Raw genomic sequence first — 22,966 nt, 5'->3', positions numbered from 1 at the left:
GGCAAACCTATGAATGGCCTTCCTTTAGATCAGGTCTTCACTCTAGTCTAATCAGCTGTGTGCTGGCAAAGTCACATGGTACAGAACTTGATCACTTAAGCAGCACAGGGTTTACAGATGAGGGGTTAGAAGAATCCCTGGGGTTGAGATACTCAAGGAAATGAATTACTTCAGCCACTAACTTCGAATCAAAACAAATCGCACTGGAGGAAGATATTACACAAAAGAAAAAGATTTTTATTGTTTTATTAGTCAATATCCCTGGATGAAATGAAGGGTACAGCACAAGACTGTGTTCACAGTTCAACTTAGACTTTCAGGAAGCTGTTTCAATGACTGGCTAACAACTCTCCCTGGGCCCCTGCTAACCTGGCAGATGGAGAAGCTTTGGTTCAGGGATACTCAGTTGGGCATCTGGGTTGATCTATCCCAGAGAGACATTGTAAAACTGCTATTCGGGAGGGACTTTGTATAGTTTAAGGCAAAACACAGAACAAATGAGCATTTCTAAGCCCCTGTCTGGGACACCACCCAGGATCGTTTGGGCTAGTCACACATTCCAGGAGCGAGCAGCAGCACAGCTGCGGCCACAGCTGCCAGGAAGGGGCCTCGAAGATGGGGGTAGGGCAGAGTCTGGAGGGCTCCCTCCAGGGGCCCTGAGTGAGGTCACCCTCACCCTCATACCACTGACTTCATCCTCCAAGCCTCCTGGCTAGTTTCCCAGGCAGTGTGAAGTGCTCTCTCTAAGAACAAGGCCCCTGGGCCACCTGGGGGCAGTGTGTGTGTGTGTGTGTGTGTGTGTGTGTGTGTGTGTGCATGTGTGCATTCCAGACCTACTCCAACTCCCCAGAAACCAGGGGTAACATTGAGCTCGGAAGTAAAGCTTTTGCTCTATTTGTTCGTTGGCAATCCCATTAGCAAATCCCAGGAGGCATGGTGGATGATCTCATGTCTTCCAACTGAGAAATCTCACTGACTCTGTGAAGTAACTCTGGCTGCTGCTCTAGGTCGTCAATGCAGGCTGTCCTATGGCACAGTTAAATGAGGGTTTAATACTCGGAGATATCTACTGATATCTCAATGCATGAAAATCACATAGAATGATCTTCAGTTCTCAGCATTACAAATATATGGCATAGAAAATGTTCAAGGATGGACACGGGGCGGGCGGGGGGAGGTACAAAAGAAATTGGCTCCTAAAATCAACAAAAAGAAAAAAATTAATTGGTTCCCCTTCCCTCTACCCAACTCTCAGAATACAATTGTGGTGTGGGTACCCATCTAGATAAATGCTTCCGATGCTCATTTCTTTAACATTGATTAATTCCTTTAAGAAAGAGTTCATCCAGAGCTATACATTCAAGTGTGTGCTTAGGAGATACACGCATCATACACACAAGTACATATATCCACAGGGACAGACTCGCAGCTGGTTTGTTTTGTTTTTTTTTTCGTTGTTCTAGGCACTTAATAGCTGCATTCCTATGTCTCCCACTTTCCCATTCCATTGGACAAATTACTTCTTTGGAGGCAGGACATTTTCTTCAAAGTAGCCCTGGTTGACAATGTTCCCTGCTGGAAAGTATCTGGCCACCACGAAGGAGGACCCATCACTTGCAGATGCCTTCCCCACTCCCATAGTCTTGGTGTTCTTCCACACCATGGCAGTGAAGTGTCCTGTAGAGAATAAATAGAGGAAAGAAGACAACAGGCAAGTCAGCAGGTCAACTGAGAAAAATGTTCAGATTTTTATAGCCTTGAATCATTTTGCCAGGCTTGGGTAGCTTGGTCTTTGCAGATACTAATCAGGAAGGAAAGGTAAAACACATCATTCTGGATCTTTCTTCTTTCTTTCTTTCTTTCGGGGGTGGTAAGGTGGTATTAGTGAGGGTGGTGAAGTGAGGGTTTTCTGCTTACTAGGCCGCCATTTTCATATCTCCAAACATGCTTTAATTGTTAATTTATTTGAATCTCATGCCAGCTGTGAACCACTGTCCTCCTACTCCTCCTAGATTTCTAAACAGATCCTTTCAATCTTGTACATAGACCTCAGCCACCTCAACATTTCTAATGGTCTATTAGAGATGATGACAAAGTTCAGGAGATCCAGCAATTGTGATGCCAGACTCCCTGGTACCTGCCTCAACCTTGTTCTCAAACTGTACTCTGAGCATGGATCACTGTGTCACTTTCTAGTAGCCACATCTTTTTTTTTTTTTTTTTTGGTCATGGGGCTTGAACTCTGGGCCTGGGTGCTGTCCCTCAGCTCTTCAGCTCAAGGCAAGCACTTTACCACTTGAACCACTTCTAGTTTTCTGGTGGTTAATTGGAGATAAGAGTCTCACGGACTTTCCTGCCTGGGCTGGCTTTGAACTGTGATCCTCAGATCTCAGCCTCCTGAGTAACTAGGATTATAGGCATGAGCCACCAGTGCCTGGCTCAGTGGTCACTTTTTAATCTTCATTTTATTTGACAATGCAGGAACATTTGCTATAGCTGGCATCTCTTCTTTTCAAAGCACTCTCCATCCTTGAGTTCCTTGATGTCACAATAGGTTGCCACTTCTCCAGTCCCACTGTCCCTTCTCTTTTCCCTCCCTTGTAAGTGCTAGAGAGCTTACATTTCCCAAGGCTCAAGCTCTTTGCTTTTCTCTCTATACTTTAGGAAAATGCATCTCTCTCTGGCTCCCAGATTGATTTCTCCAGCTAAAATCTCTGCTCTGCATTCCAGACATAAGAACACACTGCACATTTCCAATTGGCTGATTCACAGATGTAATCTACCCAAACCAAACTCTTGATTTTGGTTCCAACACTCATCAGACTTACTCCTCTCCTGACCCTTCCACCTGCTTCAACAGCAGCTCACTGCACATGCTTCCTATCAGTGAGCCTGCAATCTTCCTTTCCCTGATGACCCCGCAACAAGCTATCACTCAATCCTTTTTTGTTGTTGTTGTTGGTCATGGGGCCTGAACTCTGGGCCTGGGCGCTGTCCCTCAGCTCTTCAGCTCAAGGCTAGCACTCTACCACTTGAGTCACAGCACCACTTCCAGCTTTTTCTCCTTGTGTGGTGCTCAGGAATCGAACCCAGGGCCTCATGCATGCAAGGCAAGCACTCTATCACTGAGCCACCTTCCCAGCCCCCACTCAATCCTTAAGAATTTAACTCAAAAATAAATCTCAAATCCATCTCTTCCACAAATCTTGGTTCTTAAATGCAAACTTTCCCCTCAGAACATTTCTATAGCTGCCTGAATGGCTCTTGGTATCTACCTTGGCTTTCTTCATTTTTCTTTTTTTAAAATCTTAAACTTCTGTAGCCAGCAATCATTGAGGCAGAAATCATATTTGTTTACTTCTCCAAGGAGGAAAAAAATCTTTTGCTTCTTTCCAATTGTAACTGGAATGAATATTGATATTTTGGCCCAATGGTCTCCTTTCTATTCCTCAAATACATCAAGTTATTTCCCACAGGGGAGCCTTATACCCATTGGCCTCTGCAGAACACTCTCAGTGATCAGCAGCTTCTTGTCCCTTATGTGTTAGGCTAAATGTCACTTGTTCACAGAAGTGTTTTGCAATTACCCTTTTACTCGTTGAATACTTTCTGTTCTTTCCCTTTCCCATCATTATGGACATCTGCAATGGCTTTTTAAAAAAATGATGCCACAACTAGGTCTTGAACTCAGGGTCAAGGTTGGTGCTGTATCATTTGAGCTATACCTCCACTTCTACTTTTTGCTGGTTAATTGGAGATAAGACTCTCTTAGATTTGTCTGCCTAGGTTGGCTTTGAACTGATCTTCAGCTCGCAACCTCCTGAGTAGTTAGGATTACAGGCATGAGCCACCAGTGCATAGGTTGCAATGGCAAATTTGATTATTTGCTTACTGCTTGCTCCTTGACCAGGCTATTGGCCCCACATAGGGAAAATAAAAAGTGGAGTTTTTTTGTTATTATTTTTTTTACCAAAGTATACCCAATACCTAGGTATAGTGTGGTATATGAAAAGTGTAAAATGAGCGTTTGCTCAATCAATAATTGAATGAAAGTCCAATGGAAGATCCCCTCCGAGACTCAGGTGTGCCTTCAATGGGAGTGTAGGCCTTCTATGTTTTGAGTTCTGAAGCCATGCCAACTTTCATTCAAGGATCTCTACTAAGCCTAACACCAGGGAGGCTGGTGAGTTTGAAACCAGCCTGGGCTATAAAATGAGTTCTAGATCAAGTTTGGCTATGTAGCAAAACCCTGTCTCAGAAAACGCACATTATACACACATATGTACATACACAAATAAATTGTGTTGATGAAGAGAGGTTGAAATTTTTGTGACTGGATCAGTACCTCAAAAAATTAAACATAGGGGCTGGGAAGGTGGCTCAGTGGTAGAGCGCTTGCCTTGCATTCCTGAGGCCCTGGGTTCGATTCCTCAGCACCACATAAGCAAAAAGAAACAAAAAAAGCTGGAAGTGGTGCTGTGGCTGAAGTGGTAGAGCGCTAGCCTTGAGCTGAAGAGCTGAGGGACAGCGCCCAGGCCCAGAGTTCAGGCCCCATGACCAGACCCCCCAAAAAAACAAAAACAAAAACAAAAAAAAATTAAACATAGGGCGGAGAATGTGGCTTAGCAATAGAGTGCTTGCCTAGCATAAGGGCCTGGGTTTGATTCCTTGGTACCACATAAACACAAAATAAAATTAATTAAAAACACTCATGAACAAGATCAGAAAAAGACATTAAATATAATATTCTAAAAATTAAAATTCTATAGATTCAGTATTCCTTCTTCTAGGTAATATATCAAAGTATTTAAAGCAAAGATTAAGATATTTAGGCATTCATATGCATTGTGAATTTACACAAATTGACTAAAGTCATATAAAGCCAACTGTCCACTGATGAATGGATACTTCAAATGTAGCCACACCCACAATGGAGTACTATTTAGCTTTAAAAAGGAATTCAGAGCTGGGTGCTGGTAGCTCATGCCTGTAATCCTAGCTCCTCAGTAGGTTGAGATATGAGCATTGAGTTTTGAAACTAGCCCAGACAAGAAAATCTGTGAGATTTTATCTCCAATTAACCAGCAAAAAAAGCTGGAAGCAGAGGTATGGCTCAAGTGGTGGAGCACCATCTTTGAACTCAAGACCCTAAGTTCACGTGGAATTCTGACATATGCTACTTCATTGATGAATCTTGAACACATTATTACATTATGTTAAACAAAGCGAGCCAAACCCTAAAGGACAAATATTGTATGATTCTATTTATAGGAGTTACCGGAGAAGTTAATTTACAAAGGTTAAAAGTACAGCAGTGAGTAGCACAGGCAGGAACAGAGAGAGATAGAGAGAGAAAGATACTGTGTTAAGGCTACAGACTTTCTGTTTATGACAAGGTTCTGGAGAAGGAGGGAGTGATGACTTCATAACAATGCAAATGTACCTAATGCCAATGAGGTACACATTTAAAAATGGTTAAGATGGTAAATTTTATGTTATTCTTACTATTTTTTAAGACAAGGTCTTCCCATATGGCCCAGGCTGCATCAAACTTGAGATTTTCTTGCCTCAACTTCTCAAATGCTGGGAAGATGGGCAAATGCTACTATACCTACCTTGTTATAAATGTTTTACACAGAATTAAAGGGAGAAAGGGAGAAGAGAGAGAACATAGGCAGATTGGCTAATTTCAGGGCACAGACAAAGTTGGTATCTCTCTTGTATCTTTGAGTAAATGGTAAGAATTAAAACAATATTTGCTGATTAGTTTTTTTCCCCCCACAACTATATTCTATTTCTATAGTCCTTGAATTTAGGTATAATTTATTTGTCTTCATCCAAAAAAGATTTGAAGTTGTTAAATTCTTTGTGAGCTCAGTGTTGGTGGCTCACACCTGTAATCCTAACTACTCAGGAGGCTGAGATCTAAGGATGGAGGTTCAAAGCCAGACTGGGCAGGAAAGTCGTGAGACTCTTACCTACAATTCACCACCAGAAAACCAGAGGTGGAGCTGTGGTTTAAAGTGGTAGAGCGCTATCCTTGAGCACAAAAGCTCAGGGACAGTTCTCTGTCCCTGAGATTAAGCCCCATGCCAAAAAAAAAAAAAAAAAAATCGGAGAGCTAGGTGTGGTAGTACACAATTTAATTCCAGTACTCCGAAAATGGAAGCAGGCAGGATTGCAAGTGTTTAAAGGCTAGCCTGGGCTACATAGTAATAAAATAAATCCATACATTGATGATACAATTAAAGCAAGAACTAAAAGAAAAATAGAGCTGAAGTCATGGCTTAAACATCTGTGTGGTAATTGCAACGCTCTGGGTTCAATCTACATTATTGTCAGAAAAAGCAAGAAAGTGCTATGTACCAGTAGCTCACGCCTACAATCCTAGCTATTCAGGAAGCTGACAGCTGAGGATTGCAATTCAAAGCCAGCCCAGGCAGGAAAGTCACTGAGACTCTTATCTCCAATAAATCACCAGAAAACCAAAAGTGGTGCTGTGGATCAAAGTGGCAGAGCACTGGCCTTGAGCGGAAAAAGCTCAGGGATAGCACCCAGGCCCTGATTTCAAGCCCCACAATTGAAAGGGAAAAAAAAGCGCAAGCAAGCCTCTTTACTATTTGTCTTTCTTGCCCCTTCCCCCTTGGTCATTGTGATGATGGCCACAGAGCCAGTCACTTGGCAGTTCTGTCAGGCCTTACCGTTAGTCTCTGAGCTTTCTCTTCCCCAGGGCTCAAGCCCTTTCTTACAAGTAAGCTTTCTTCTAAGAAACCACATGCTTTGGCCATTGACCATCCCTTGCTCTGACTCCCAGACAAGGAAGAAGCTGCTTGTTTATCCTCAGGTTGCTAAGCAAATGGTTAGACACACGAAGTGCACATTAGCAGCACAAAACTCCCTCTGGCAGCTTTTCTCAGAGATGAGACTAAGCAATCTTTCCTCTGGTAGGGGAAGTCTCCAATCGCACAGAGTTAATTAAATAAGGGGTATTTAGAGATTAATTAAAGGACACAACTTCCTTAGCAACCATTGGATACACAGTAATTTCTAACAACAGCTCCTCCCTCTTCCTATTTATCTTTCCCTCCTTCTCTCTTGCCTTTCCATTCCTCTCTTTCTCTCTCCCTCCCTGGCTCCCTCCTTCCTTCTCCCTCCCTCTTCCTTTCTTTCATTGTTTCCTTAAAGGGACATCCTCTTTCCTGCTATGGACCCCACTTTCTAAACTATACCTTTGAAAGCATATGGAATAAATTACAGCATATTCTGGCAAAGGATAACGTGTAAGAGATGTGTAATGAGTAAGAATGAAAAAACTCTCTGGACTAAAATGGAACAATTGCTGGCAAGGGCAGAATGCATCACATACTCCCAGAGTGTGAAAAAGGGAAAAGGACACACACACACACACACACACACACACACACACACACACACACACACACACACACGGGTACAAGCTTAGAATGACTCTAGAATGGCACACAAGAAACTGGTGTCACTTGAATGCTTCTTGGAAGGAAGGTGCTAGAAGTTAGGGCTTCTATGGCTTGCTTTTACATTTCATATGGTGTAAAAATATTACTCATTCAGAACAAACACTCTAATCTCATTTAAACTGAATCTCATTTAAACTGTCAAGCACAGAGCAAGGCTCTGTCCTTCCATACAAGATGCTGGCCTAGGCTTGGGGGAGGGTGGGGATTGGTTTCAGGGGCTTGCAAAGGCCCTTTCACCAACAATGGACTCAGGGCAGGGAACCCTTGACTGGTTTATCAACAAGAAGCTGGGGATGTAGATTCTGGGAAAGGTCAAGGTAGAATGGGCCTGAGGCTCTTCAAGGGTCTTATAAGCCTTGCAACCACCCAAAGCCCCATTCTTTTCTTAGGGTCAGTGTGTCTGTCCCAAGTGTTGTCCAGTGGGTCTGCAATGGCACAAGGCTTGGTTATCCAAGATTTGTCCCTGTATGGTGGGAGATGGCTGGGACAGGTAGTTTGTAATCATGGGGAGTTGAGCCCTATTCCCTACTCTGACTTGTGAGATTCCAGCCTCATAGCAGGAGCCATGGGAAGAAGAGACATTAGGTAAAGGGCAGAAGATCTGAGCAGAGCCTCTTGCCCCATTGTGGGCCTCAGTTTCTTATGGTTTGAAAGCCCTACTTTCAAATACTGTGGAGGCTGGCATGGGTAACTATCAAGTAGTGTGTACACACACTAACAGTGCCAAGAACTTGCTCTGACACATGTCCGATTGCTTAACAATCTTGTTCATGGGTAAAGCAACTCCAGAAGCTATGAAGTTTCCAGTATCTGGAATCTGATTTTATTCAAAGAAGACAAGGTTCTGTCTGCACATTCTTCATCACGACTCCTCCTCCCTCATTCTGTGGAAATGTTAGTGCTCATACCAGGCCTTGGGTAGCCTCTTGCTCTCCATCTTGGAGGAGAAATGGCCCAGAGTTCTGCCCAGAGGGTTGCAAGAACCTCTACCCTAGAGGGTGAGCAGTAAACCACAGGAAACTGTGACTGGCTTTGAGAACGTGTCATTTCCTACTTCTGAAGAAACCCAGAGAGGTGACTCTACCCATGGGAGGGACAGGAGTGAGTGGAAGGGAAGACAGCCCTTGACGGCTGCCTTTCAGGTTCTCTGGTGCCTCTGATTACACAGATTCACACCCTTCCCAATTCTGTCCTGGGCTAAGATGGAGTCTGTGTTAATTTTGAGGAAAGACGGAAGGCAGATGAAGCCCAGTGAAGAAATAAAGGAACCTAGAGGCCAAAGCAGTTACCTAGGCTCTTATAGGCTAAATGTTTGGCTGCTTGACCTGGAGGCAGCCTAGAGAAGGACAAGGATCCTTCCAGAAAGCTCTTCCCTGCCTCTGAACCCCCAGCTCTCTGAAGGCCTCTTAGAAGCCACCATCATGCTCCTTTCCCTTAGACAGGGAAGATAAAAGAACAGAACAGACCCAAGTCCACACTAGATCCAGTTTTTCTGCATCCCAAGCTTGGCTGATCCAGTGACTAGAGAGAATGGTGAAGGGAGGCGGCAAGGTATGGAGAGGAGCAGAAAGAGGTAGAGGGGGGTTGGTAAAGAAGGTTAAGTCCAGCTGATCCTTTTCCTGAATAGTCCAGGGAGTTACTGCAGTTTAACTGGGAGAGTCCTGGGCCAGAGAGGAGATAGTCTGGCTACTGGAGATTCAGATGGATTGAGGGAGGATGACTAATTAGACATGCTTTTTTTTTTTTTAGTGGTACTGGTATTGGGGCTTGAGCTCAGGGTTTAGATGTTGCTAGAGTTATTTTGCTCAAGGCTAGTGCTCTACCACTTGAGCCACAACTCTACTACTTCCAGCTTTTTTTGGTAGTTCATTGGAAATTAGTCTCAGAGACTTCCCTGCCTGGGCTGGCTTCTAACCATGGTCCTCACATCTCAGCCTCCTGAGTAGCTAGGATTATAGGCATGAGATACTGGTCCCTTGCTTAGACATGTTTTAAGATACCAGAGAGGCCCATTGAAGAATGAAGAGCTTAGCCCAATGCTGGTGGCTTAGGCCTATAGTCCTAGCTACTCAGGAGGCTGAAGATTGCAGTTCAGAACCAGCTGGGGCAGGAAAACCTGTGATACTCTGATCTCCAATTAATCACCAGAAAACTGGAAGTGGAGTTGTGGCTCAAAATAGTCAAAATAGTCAAGCAAAAAGAGCTCAGAGACAGTACCCAGGCCCTGAGTTCAAATCCCATGACTAACTAAAAAAAAAAAAAAAAAGAAGCTCTCTTAAAATCGAGTCTCCTTGTGTGCCAGGAGCTGATGGCTCACACCTGTAATCCTAGCTACTCAGGAGGCTGAGATCTGAGGATCACGGTTCAAAGCCAGCCCAGGCAGGAAAGTCCATGAGACTCTAATCTCCAATAAACCAATAGAAAGCCAGAAGTGGTACTGTGGCTCAAGCAGTAGAGCACTTGCCTTGAGCTGAAGAGCTGAGGGATAGCACCCAAGCCCAGAGTTCAAGTCCCACGACCGACAAAAAAAAAAAAAAAAAAAAAAATCCAGTCTTCTTAGGACACACTGTAGGAATGTGTAGAACTTTAAGCTGGGGAATGGGGAGGGGGCTCATATGTGGGATGGGGTATAGTTTGGGCAGGTATTTGGGGAGAGTTTTGGTTTCTGGGCAAAGTCAAACTAGAGAAATATGCAAGAGTTATTAACTTTCTGAAAGTTAGTTCTTCTTTGAAGATAAACACCCAACCTTCCCAGACTACTGGTGGGCCTGTCACTCACCAGTCCCAGAGGTAAAGCCAGGCTGCTGGAAGTTGTAGTTCTTGATTTCACCATACCATCTATCAGCCACTTCCTGTCCTGTACGGAAAAGGCAGGGTTCTAAACTCAGTAACAAAGTCCACAGACAACCTCTTCCCTTTATTTATCTCCATAAACTCCAAACCATCCATCCCACAACTGGACATCTGATAAAGTACCAATGAGTAGGTACATTTGGCTGTGTATGTGAGAGGCCCTGTAGACTTCTAGGGAATTATCCTCTACGAGCTTGACCAGACTGAAGAGAGAATGTGTGGGGGTTGGCAAGAGCACTGGCCTGGGATCAAGGGTTCCAGGAGCAGGGGACTTGCATGAGCATCCCTGCCATTCACTGACTTGCTGTGTGGTCCTGGAGAAAACCGCGCCCCCTCCCTGGGCCTCTAAAGAAAGGGTCAATGCGACACTCCAAGAACCTTAGACTGATGCTCTGGGAGATTCTGTCCCCATCCTACACCATGCCTGCCTCCTACAATGCTCACAGGAAGAAAGGTGACTGACTGGGCAAGATTAGCAGACCAAAGATTTTCCAGGATGAAGAGCCCTTACTGGTCCTAAAGGTAAGAAGCATTTCCCTAGCAGCTACTGAGCTCAGGGACAGGGGCAGGAGGAACCTTAACCTAGGGAGAGTAACTCTCAAGTAACTCTCAAGTTTTAATGTGGGCATTAGTCACCTGGGGTCTTGTTAAGACACAGCTGTGATTTTAGTAGGTGTGGGAAGGAGCCTATGAGCCCAGATTTCCAGCAACTTCCCCAATGCTATACAAGTGGTTTATGGAACACATATCAGCCTCATGAGGGCCATTTAAAACAAACCTGAGCCTGGGTCCTTCCTCAAATCCACTGTGTCAGTTTCTCTGAGAAACGACATGGGCATTAGTTTTTTTTTATTTTTATGTTTTTGCTGGTCCTAGGGCTTGACTGAACTCAGGGCCTGGGCACTATTCTTGAGCTTTTGTGCTTAAGACTAGCTAGCATTCTAGCATTCAAGTCACAGCTCCACTTCCAGCTTTTTGTGGTTAATTAGAGTTAAGAGTCTCATGGACTTTTCTACCCTAGCTGGTTTCAAACTGCAATCCTCAGATCTCAACCTCCTGAATGGCTAGGATAAATGCTCTTCAAAAGATATGAGTGTGCAGCCAGGGTGAGGTATCCAATCTCTCTCTAATGAGATGGGGAAACTGGGGCCAGAGACTTGATGTAATCCAAGGCTAGAATGGAACATCTCCCAAGTTCCAAGTGAGACTCTTTGCATTCCAAACCCTTCTCCCTAGCCCACAAGACCACAGCCGGGGTCAGGAGGAGCCTGGACGCTGACGGCAAGGCCTCAGAAGGGGCTGTTGCCTTTTTCAGCACAGGCCCAAGCTTCTACTGCAGGGAGGGGGCCCTGGCTGTGCTAGGGGAGCTCCCCCTTCCCCCTCCCCCCAGGGAACTCCCAGGAATGTGAGGCTGGAGAGGAAGTACGTCATCGTCCAGCTGGGATTTAGTAAGCGCTTCAGCGAGTGAGACAATTTCCTGACATTTTTTCCTAAAAAGCCAACTTCAGGGCTGTCGGAGCCAGACAGCTTGAGAAAGTTTGCTCAGGGTTTAAGAACATTTTGCTTGAGATCTTGGATGGAGGAACTGTTTTCCATTTGATTTCCAAAATGGAAAAAGCCTTACTTCTTTACCTTAATTATGAAAGGTAATATCCCAGCACTACAGTATTTGGGGGCGGGGAAAAATGGAGAAAGATGTTCACAGTAGCCAGGATTGGTCTGAAAGCCTCGGAATCAGGCTGAAACTGTCCAGATCCTCTGTCTCCTCCGCCCTCACCCCTCAGCCTGGGAGCTTCTGAAGTGGGACGCTCAGTCTGACTCATCTCTGTCCCTGGCTCCCAGTACTTGGCTGGCTCTAAACTGAATTCAGCCTGGGAACAGACTCACACAATTGTTGGTTTTTTTCCCCCTTTCTGGACTTGCAACTACTCCGTGGCTAAGCCATACAGAGCACTGGACCAGGGAAGGTCTATGGAGGTCACACGTTAGGTTCAGGTTGGGCAGAGAGGAGGAAAGCAGAGAAATACCCACCTGTCTGATCATAGGATGCCCATGCTAGATTCTCCCCACACTGGCCACGACTTGACTCTGGGCTGTGTTTGAGGATCCTTGTGCTGGCCAGGGCCTCTGAATACCTGTCGAAATCCATGGTGTTTTCTCAATGTGGGTCCAGGGAACCTCTGAGCTCTGAGCAACTCAGAGCTGCAATATCTGAGTATTCCTCCCTTGCCAAGGCTCTTGGAGGAAATAGGGGAGCAACACACTTTCATGGCTTCTGCCCCCCCCCCCCAGGGGTCCCATTTTACAGAGGAATGCATCAAGGCACAGAGGAACAAAGAGACCTGCTTGGGCAAATGGCATAGTAATATTCAAGCCTGGCTGTATCTGACCCCCCAAATGCAGACCCCTCTTGACTACAATGGCAGCCCTGAGAAGGGCCTGAACCCCTGGGAAGCTGGGAGACTCACTGCTGAGCCTCTCGGTTGAGTTTCTTGGAGAGCTTCAGTGGGGGGACTCCATGCTGCCGCCGGTACTCATTGTGGGCCTTTAGGACTTCATTATTAAACTCTTTGGAAGCTAAAAGAGGACAAGACAGAGAATAGCTCAGTACAGAGGAAAACACTCCCCCAAAGTCAGAGCAATGCCTAGCTCAGACTTCAGGCCACACAACAGACTTCTCTGCCCTTTCTGGCCTCAGAACCCTTGTCAAATGGCCCTATCCCACATGGTGTCTCTTCATACCTTCATCCCAGATAGCATCCTGCAGGTTGAAAGCCCTTGATTTATGTGGAACCTTCTGGCCTTTGTTGGGGATTTGAGACTTTATTGAAGGCAATGGGAAGCCACTGAATGGGGGCAGGGGCAAGAGTTGATTAGATCTGTGTTTCTGAGAGACTCTGCTGGCTGCTGAATGAGGCATGGGCAGGAAGTAGAGAGCAGATGTTGGGGGATTGGACCAATCAGCAACAGGACTTCTGAAAGGAAATGTCAGAGGGAGACTAGATATACCAGGCTGGGAAGGGCTGGATTTGGGAGCCCAGAGAAGCATCCTGGCTGGGGTGGATGGAGTTCACTCAGGGCTTTATAATAATAGAGTGACAGGTAAAGAAAAGAGGACTTAGGAAGGGTAAGGAGGAGGGGAAGGGGAAGGCGGCAGTGGGGAAGTGGAGTAAGGAGAGTTCGGGACCATGTGGTGATTGGGGGCAGGAATGATCAGCTGTGGCTGCAGTGAGGGAAGAGGTTAACCAGTGCCCAACTGCATTATGAACTCAGAAAAGATGAGGTCAGTGGGGGTTGGGGCCAGGGAAATAGTGGGTAAAGGCAAGAACAGGCAAGGTGACATACCAATTTTCGTTTGAAATGAGACCTTATTCATTCAGCATCTCCTCTACTCAATTGTCCAATTCATTCCTTCATCAATCCTTCTATGTAAGTATCAATCATCAAACATCCCTTTTCCTCCATCCATCCACATCAACATCTATATCTCATCCAACATCACCCATCTACTGATTCATCATTTGTTCAGCAGCAGTACCACTACATCCATTCTCTGAACACCACTTGAATGCTAGGAATCCAGAGACCAATCAGCCATGTCTTGCCCCAAAGCTCACACACAGAAGGCAGGCAGCCTGGTAAGCAGACAAAAACAGAGCTTTGCCCCAAAGCTCACATACAGAAGGGAGACAGCCTTGTAAACAGACAATAACAGGTTAAGAGCCACCATGCCAGTAAACATGTATGAGGACTTGGAAGAAGAGTGGCCTAGTAAGATCTTGGGGGTCAGGAGACAAATGACTCCTGATTTGAGAATCGAAAAATGTTAGAAGATAGGAGCTAGCCAGGCTAAGATTATGAAGGCACTGGGCTTCCACGTTAGGAATCTAGGAGTCTCCTCTGTAGTTAGCGGAGGGGTAGGATTCTGAGTGAGGGCCATACTTGGCTGATCCTGTTTGACCAGGAACTTGTCATTTGAGTACTGGCTGTGGGTGGTGGCAGGAAGGGTGTCAACAGGGCCAAGAAGGAAGTGCCACAATCCTTCCTGTGCCTCAGGTCATGTTCACCAGGGCTTTTCTTCTCTTGGGTGTTTTTACCCAAAAATGGGTCCTCTTCAATCTCATGCCCAGACCCCATCTCCCGGGGTCTTCAAGGAAATGCCTAGAAATCCCTAGTGGGAGCCCAAGAGGAAGGACACTAGGGTATGCCCCCCTTCCAATCCCCACAGAGCTCAGGGCTGGCTGCAGTAGAGGAGAAGAGTTGTGCCCAGGGCACAGGGAAGTGGAGGTGTCCAAGGACTTTGACAAAGAAGAAGTGCCCAGCCTTGAGATCTCTAAACCTATGGTGTTCTAGAATGGGATGCAGGGGTGACAGGGAGGGGCTTTGAATCCAGATCTGTGAGGTGAGAACGGAGAGGAGACTGAGGTAAAGATGACGAGGCTTCAGGCAGGGGGTCTAGGTCCTGGTCCTCAGGTGCAGGTGGCCAGAGATGGGCTCCACCCCCCTTGTTGATATGAAAGACAAAAATGTTCAGATCTTCTAGGGGTGGGAGGCAGAAAGGAGTGGTTTACTGAGTACAGTTTTGACTTTACAAGATGTTTCAGCTCACGGTGGATATACCTAACACCACTGACAATGCATTTACATCCGGTTAAGATGATACGTTTCATGTATACTTTTTTTTTTTTTTTGGCTTGTCCTGGGGCTTGAACTAAGGGCTTGGACACTATCTGAGCTTCCCTTGCTCAAGGTTAGCACTCACCACTTGAGCCACAGCACCATTTCTGGCTATATAGTACTGAGGAATCGAACCCAGGGCTTCATGCATGCTAGGCAAGCACTTTACCACTGTACCACTAAGCCACGTTCCAAGTCCTCATGTATACTTTTGAGGTTTGCCATGTTAAGGTATTTAGGATGATGTGAACCATGGGGTCCATTTGTCCTGCACCCCAAGGTGCTGTAGGCCCTGCAATGTCCTTGGCCAGTAAGGACAGACACAAAAGCCTGCTGCAGGGCTGGGAAGGTAGCTTCATGGTAGAGTGCTTGCATGAAGGCCTGGGTTCAACTCCTCAGTACCACATAAACACAAAAAAGCCAGAAGTGGTGCTGTGGCTCAAGTGGTAGAGTGCTAACTTTGAGCAAAAAGAAGCTCAGGGACAGTGCCCAGGCCCTGAGTTCAAGCCCCAGGACTGGCAAAAAAAAAAGGGCTGCTGGAAACTAGGTCACTGCATTTCCAGTATGAGAGACGTCAGAAGGAACAAAAGTGAAAGTTTGTGTTCAGCCAGACTCTGAGACTCTGAGCTCAGAGACAAAGTCGGCTGTCACTGGCCCAGCCAGGTCATCATTTCCCCTCACACCCCATCTCCTCTGTTGCCCCTACCCCACAAAGGCACAGGAAATCCTACCACGGGGAGTAGGGGAGCCCTCTCTCACCTTGCTGGCTGGGAGCAAGGGGGCCCCATACTTCTCCCTCAGGGAGTTCCAGCATCCCCTCCCAACACAGCAGGCAGTCTCAACCCAAAGACACAAGTTATCAATGTCAACCACACCCAGCAAGAGGCACACCCTACTTCTGTAGATCATTCAAGAACACAGATAAAGGTAAGGGGGAAAGTAAGAGAAAACCCATCTAGCCTTGGGACCTCAGAGAAGGCCCTGGCCACCACAGGATGGGGGAGTGCAGGGCAAAGGGAGGCTCAGCAAAGTCACAACCACTCAGAGTGCCTGCCAGAGAAGGAGGCAGGCCTATCTGCCCCTGCTGGTGCCTTCTATTCGCTGGCCAATCACATCTGGTGCAGGGCCTGTGTGTGACCTCATTAAATTCTTTTTTTTTTTTTGGGTCCGGTTGTGGGGCCTGAACTCTGGACCTGGGTGCTGTCCCTCAGCTCTTCAGCTCTCAAGGCTAGCGCTCTACCCCTTGAGCCACAGCACCACTTCCAGCTTTTTTTCTTTTTGCTTATGTGGTGCTGAGGAATCGAACCCAGGGCCTCATGCATGCAAGGCAAGCACTCTACCACTGAGCCACCTTCCCAGCCCTACCTCATTAAATTCTTATCATCCATATTCTATGGAGCTTTCACTATTATACTTATTGTTATGACTAGGAAACTGGGGCATATGAGGGAACGTCAATGCCCAGATTCTCCCACTAGTGGAAGAGTACCCCTACCCTCACAGCCAAAGAGTCATCAGACAAAGCATGACAGAGGGGTCACCTAAGAAATGACTCTCTGGTGACAGACGAGGACAGCAAGAAGAAAGAGATACCAGGTTAGCAGCTGCCTACTGGAAGATTCTTCAAAGGGAGAAAAGAGGAAGGAAGAAAAGCATTAAGGGGCTGGAAAGGTGACTCAGAGGTAGAGTGCATGCCTCACATGCATGAGGCCCTGGGTTTGATTCCTCAGCACCACATAAACAGAAAAGGCCAGAAGTGGCACTGTGGCTCAAGTGGTAGAGTGCTAGCTTTGAGCTGAAGAGCTCAGGGACAGGGCCCAGGCCTAGCGTTCAAGACCCATGATCAACCAAAAAGAAAGAGAGAAAGAAAGAAAGAGAAGAAAAGAAAAGAATTAAGATTTTGAAGTGTCTTCTCTGTGCCAAGAATCTCCGATCTGGACATGCCCAAGGGGAACTGACAAGTCAGGGACTGTGCTACTGAGCAGGGACTCCCTGGGGGTGCTGGAAAGGCAGGGGTGCAGGACACAGGTATCCTAGGGCTCTGGGCCCTTTAAAAGCCTGAGTTTCTAATGCTAATTGGACTCACCAGGATTCTGCCTCACCACTCCCTGCTTTTGGTGGAGACAGGCTCCCCATCCTCTTCAGAGGCTTCCTTATAGCATTCCTCCACCCTCCCCAGAGGCTCTACCAAAGAGGTCATGGCAGTCCATAGCCAGGGCAGGGCTATGGATAGGTAGTTCCCTTTGGCTAGCAGCTAGAAAGAAGTCAGGTCTTGCCTTTGGAACAAAGTTGGTTTTATTTGGCTATAAGGCAACTGAACGATAGCGCACTTACCTAGCATGTGCAAGGCCCTGGGTTCCATTTCCCCCCAAACTAACAAGAGCAGTAGAAAAGAAGGCATATACTGGTAGCTCAGGCCTGTAATCTAGCTACTTAGGAGGCTGAGATCTGAAGATTGTGGTTTGAAGCCAATCAGGACATAACCACCAAAAGCCAGAAGCAGAGGTGTGGTTCAAGTGGTAGATTCCAGACTTGAGCAAAAAAATGACATGACAGCACAAGATTCTGAGTTGAAGGCCCAGTACCAACACACACACACACATACACACACACACACACACACACGCAGAAAAGCTCCTGTAGGAGGAAGGAAGTGTAGAAAGTAGGCAATTAAAAGAAAAAAGAACAAGAAAGCAAAGTTTCTGGTGGGTGGCTCCTTTTCTGGAAGCCTGAGTTTCTGGGAATTCAAGAGGTAAAAATCTCACTTTGCCTTTCTCTAGCTGTGTGTTTAATCCCTTGGTGCTGCTTCACAGGGCTCACGTGAGGAGGCTTAAGTGAATTCACCTATGGAAAAGCTTTAGAACTGTTTTAGAACACCGTGAAGTTGTTAAATATCAACTCTACTTGATGCAGAGCTCTTTAGCCTCTGGCTTAAGGTCTTTTTTAAGGGAAATGTGGAGACTAATCATATTTAAATCGCTCTGTAAACCAGGTACAAAAGTGCTTGTTAGTAATCCCAACTCTTCAGGGGTGGAGGCAGGAGGATGGATGGAGACCAGGAATTCAAGGCCAGCCTTGAAGGCTGTTTGATAACAAAATGGGATGTGAAGGCAGTTTTCAGCACTGCCAAGCTGGGACATTAAGGGAATGAGTGAGTGAGTGAGTGAATGAAAGAACAGATGAATGAGGCTCTTACATGGGCACAGTAAAGGTCCTAGAGCAGAATTCCTTTCCTTGCTACAAAGAGGAAATCAATGTCTGGGGCAGTTTGTGAATGGCCTCAGGTCATCCAGTGAGTTCTTGTTAGAGCCAGAGCTAATTTATACTTTCACCCCCCTTCTGCCCCCAATCTTGCACACTTGCACTGCACATACAGCTCCTCTTTTCCTAATGGCAAGAACAGATCATGAAGATTGCTCAATTGCCTATGGGAACAGGAATCTACTTCCTAGGAGAGTAGCCTTTCTCCAGGCCTCTCACTCTCCTTGGACAGCTGAAGGACTCGGGGCAGAGAAGAGCCAGCTCAGGCCACTCCAGCTCTGCTGGTTCCACTCAGGCCTGCCCAGAGGCTAGGCCCCACTCCTGAACCAGAGGGTCCCCATCTGCGTGCCAAGAATGACAGCTGTGGCTTTCAAAATACCTTTAATGCAAGGAAACTCTTTCTCTTTGAACAGATGGAAGCAAACTGCCAGGGTAGAACTGGCCCACACAACCTCTTATTTCAGAGGACCCAGGGGCCTCAGTCTGAAAATTCCTGGCTAGTTACTATAGTCCCTAGAAGCCTGCTCTGATCTCTCCATCTGGAGATGAGAGGATATTAAGACTTGTTACAAAGTTTGGTGTTATAAAATGCCAGAGCTTAATGATTGGCAATCATTATTATTAGGAACAAGAGGTTTCCATTGGAGCCCAAGGCACCGTGGCCAGGTAGGGAAGCCAGGACCTACTGAGAGCAAGAACTGGGGTCTTCTGACGTGGGGCAGAGCTGCTTCTGGGCTTTGAGCTACATCTGGGGTGCGATAATCTCACAGCGATGTCTGCTGCTCTACACAGCTCTGGAGCAAAGAGTCGTCCTACTCCTGTGTAGTGAGGAGAGATCAGGCCTCAAGAGACAGGAACTGATTCCTTCTGGTAGCCTTTTTGGAGGCACATAGTGTCCCTGTGTGGACACAGCTCTGTGAGCGACCTGCATGTGAGGGCAGCAGTCCAGGTTGGTGACCTAAAACTTCGAGGTTGGGCTTGTGCTGTAAAGGCTCAGTAAGTCCAGGTCACACAGACAAGTCACTTTTGTTTCTTAGGGACCCTTAGAAGAGCTGGCCATGATCCTAGAAGTTCAGTCTTATGAAGAGAACCAAAAGTACATGTTGCTATGAAGGAGCTAGTCTAGAAATGTATTTCTAGAAGATTCCTGGGTTGTGGGGGAAGAGGAAGGGTTCTTCAATCAACCAACTCCAACCTGCTTCTGGCATGGGTCCCCTTTCCCTCTGAAACTAGCCCGCCCTGTACCTGCAGTCCCACAGCATCACTGCCATCCCGGACGCACACCCTGCCTGACCCTTCCCTTTCATTCACAGCAAGCTGTCAGCAAGCCTACTAGAAGCCACCAGCAGGCAAAGCCACTCCTTTCTTCCTCTTTAGAAAGCCTGTGTCTTTTCCTGTCTGTACCCGTGAGAGCCTTCCATCCCCCACCTCCATACTCTCGCTTTCAGTTGCTTTCCTCCCTGGCACAGTTCTAGTTTCCTTTTTTTTTTTTTTTGTCTGTCCTGGGGCTTGAACTCTGGGCCTGGGCTGAACACTGTCCCTCTTGAGCTACAGCACCACTTCTGGTGGAGATAAGAGTCTCACAGTTGCCTGTCCAGGCTGGCTTTGAACTGTGAATCTTAGATCTCAGTCTTCTGTGTAGCTAGGATTACAGGCATGAGCCACGGGTGCCCAGCTCGCTGGCACAGTTCTAGTGCTGCTGTGCTGGATGGCACCCCAGACATGCACCTATAAGATAATACCCAATTTCCCAAGATCTTCTGGGATCAATCACCTCTTCAAAAAGTCTTTGATGGTCCATCAGAGAGGAGACACATCCTTCCCCTTTGTAAGTTCTACCCTCTGTACAAGTGCATGCACGATCTCTTCTTACCTCTTACTCCTCACCCCAAACAGCTTCTTAAAAACTCAGTTCACAATCTAAGTGAATACTCCTAAAGACAACAGATATCCACAGCTTGATACAGAGATAACTGATGAGGGGTGGCAAAGTAGAATAGGCAGAGTAGCATATTCTAGAAAACTGTATGATGGAAGAAGCCAGTAATAACTGATTAAAACATAGCTTTAGAAGCTGGGGAAAGTGGTGTAATTCTACCTTCTTGAGATATGGAGACTGGTAGGCCAACTGGGGGAAAACTCATGACACTCCATCTCTACCAATGGCAGAGCACAATGGTACATGTCTGACATCCCAATAAAGCACAAATAGTAGGATCACAGTCCAAGCCTGATCAGGAATAAAGTAAGACTGTATCTCAAAAGTAACAAACACTAAAAGGCTGGCAGAGTGGCTCAAGTAGAGTGTCTGCCTAGCAAAAGCACAGAACTCCGTGTTCAAATCCCAGTACTGACAAAAAGAACAGAAAAGAGAGCATGTAGCTTTCAAGATTTTCTTCTAAATTTATAGAGAAAAGAGTTGATTTCTCAAGTGCAATCTCAAAGTGCTCTCTCACGTCTGCCACAGTTTGCCCATCACCACCTATCATCCTATTCTACAGGACAAGATCATATGGACCATTGTTAAGATGGGGAAATAGGCATGGCAATGGAAAGAGCCCTGCATCATATAGCAAGTGGTTAACAGGCTAAAATGCTAAGCATACTTATCAGTAGAACCCAAAGTAAGGCAGGTGAGGACCAATGCCAGAGAAAGCCACATACTCTCAATTCTGGTAACTTATGAATCCAGGTCTTGGAGGACAGATAGATGCAGAGGGACCAAGCCTTCCTCACATGAGGCTGAGAAGCCCAGTGAAGCTGACTTATGAGTCACCATACGAAACTACTATAAAACAGGAACAATGCTGAGATAAATGCATCACTAACAGCCATCACTAACAGCCAGGAGTGAGGAGTCTGGGGAAAGCAAATGTAAGGCTAAACACTTGTGCCAGGCCCACAAAGAAAGGGCTACAACGAAGAATGCACAGAGCTGGCCATCCCTCTGTCCTTCTGCATGGGAATCAGGAATGGACTTAACTTGGGCCTAAGAGTTGAGCTTAGAAGGAGGGGCTGGGGGAGAAGCACCACACAATGACTCATCCCTGTAATCCTAGCTGCTCAGAAGGCTGAGACTTGGGATGGAGTTTCGAAGCCAGCTCAGGCAATAAAGTCTATAAGACTCTTATTTTCAATTAGGCACCCAAAAAGCCAGAAGTGGAGTTGTGGCTCAAGTGGTAGAGAGCTAGCCTTCAGCAAAATAAGCTCAGGGACAGTGCCCAGGCCCCGAGTTCAAGCCTTAGGAGTGGTACCAAAAACATACAAACATAAAAGAAGCAGGGAGGGTTGTCAGGCAGGGTGGTAGGTGTTGTGAGTGCCAGGCACGGGCACTGGAGAGTGCTTGCCAGCCAGGATGGCAGGCCTGGATGCCTGACATCCAGAGGCGGAGGGGTGTAGAGAGATCTACACTACAGAGAGTCACCACTACAGCCACAGCCTCAGGGATCCTCAGCAACAGGTCAGAGATAAAGGAGGATCAGATCACTCTGCGGCTGGCCTAGCACCGAGGGCGCTCGGAGAGGAAGAATGCAAAGACGCACAGAGTGTTCTCGGGAGGTTTGAACGCGGCCAGCCGCGCTGTTGGGGGAGATCCTGTAACACTTCGGGGACTTTTTTTTTTTCTGCCAACTCTTAACTTTGTCCTGAAACAAAGCAAAAGCCACGCCTGGGCCAGACGCAGAGCGCGAATCCCCCCAGTGCCGGGAAACCCTCCCTGACGCCATCTCTGGCTTGCAGCCAGGAGGACCCCGCCTCCGTCTCCCCAGCCCCCCTCGCTCTCTCCCTCCCAGTGTCCGCACCGGCCACCCCGGCTTCCCGGATGCTCAGGAACCGACTCGAGCTCTGCATCGGAACGCTTAGCCGCTGGCCCTCTCCATCAGGCATCCAGGGGTCCTGCATCACAGCCGGACAGAGCCCCCTCCCCCGTCCCGGGGAACAGGCCCGCGGCGGGACAGAGTGACGACGACTGGGATCCCGGAGTTAGGAGATCCAGGGCCATCCCTGCGCCCCGACCCCAGGGCCCCGCGGCTCACCTGACTTGCCCATGGCCGGCTCTGCGCGCTCCTCCGCTCCCGCTGCAGCCGCGGTGCGCTGCGCCCGGTCACCGCCCCAGCCTCGGGGATGGGGCCGGAGGGGGCCGGGCGGCCTCGGCCCCGCCCCCGGCCCCGCCCGGCCCCTCTTGCCTTATAAGGCAAAGACAGCTGCAGGCCCCGCTCCCGGGCCACCCCGCCGGCGGCCCCGAGAATTCCTCGTGCGCGGGGAATTCCAGCTCCACCCCCGGGCTCTCCAGGTGCGAGGCGCAGGCCTTCGGGACCGCCCTCCGGAACTGTCTCTGCTCCCGGCTCCGCAGGGACAGTGCGCACCTTGCACGCGGCTGCCTGTGGCCCCGCCGCGACCCTGGCACCGCGAGGACCGCAATCAGGGGCGGTTGTGGCCCGCGCCACCTGGGGTCAGTACTCACCCAGCAGTCAGGTCCCCCCTTCTCAGTGACAGGGAGCCCCAAAGGGCTCCTCTCCCTGGGCCTGGGCTCTTCCTTCCCCCCACCTTCTAGCTGAGCCTCCCCAGGGAGCGCCCAAGGCTGCCTCGGACCTGTGCATCTGCCCCCATTCTCGCCTTCCAGTTTTATGTCAGGCACTGGTTCAACTAGATTCCTCCATATTCCCTCACACTTGGTCTTA

The 22,966-nt window shown here is 47.6% G+C and overlaps 1 protein-coding gene across 1 annotated transcript; it reads right to left on the bottom strand.

Annotated features, from left to right (window-relative positions):
• Positions 1-214: 214 nt before the first annotated feature.
• Glipr2 (GLI pathogenesis related 2) lies at positions 215-22,408 on the bottom strand. The gene is made up of 5 exons (XM_042696055.1): positions 22,322-22,408; positions 12,818-12,926; positions 12,381-12,484; positions 10,276-10,353; positions 215-1,677 (listed from the first exon to the last, which is right to left on the bottom strand). Exons 1-5 carry the CDS (start codon positions 22,332-22,334, stop codon positions 1,517-1,519), a joined length of 465 nt encoding a protein of 154 aa, XP_042551989.1. The 5' UTR covers positions 22,335-22,408; the 3' UTR covers positions 215-1,516.
• Between the last annotated feature and the right edge of the window lie 558 nt (positions 22,409-22,966).

The sequence above is a fragment of the Dipodomys spectabilis genome, unplaced genomic scaffold (assembly GCF_019054845.1).
Source record: "Dipodomys spectabilis isolate Male_0828 unplaced genomic scaffold, ASM1905484v1 ptg000006l, whole genome shotgun sequence".
Taxonomy (NCBI): Eukaryota; Metazoa; Chordata; class Mammalia; order Rodentia; family Heteromyidae; genus Dipodomys; species Dipodomys spectabilis.
Note: the sequence above shows the minus strand (reverse complement) of the source record. Positions and strands in the feature narration are given on the sequence as shown.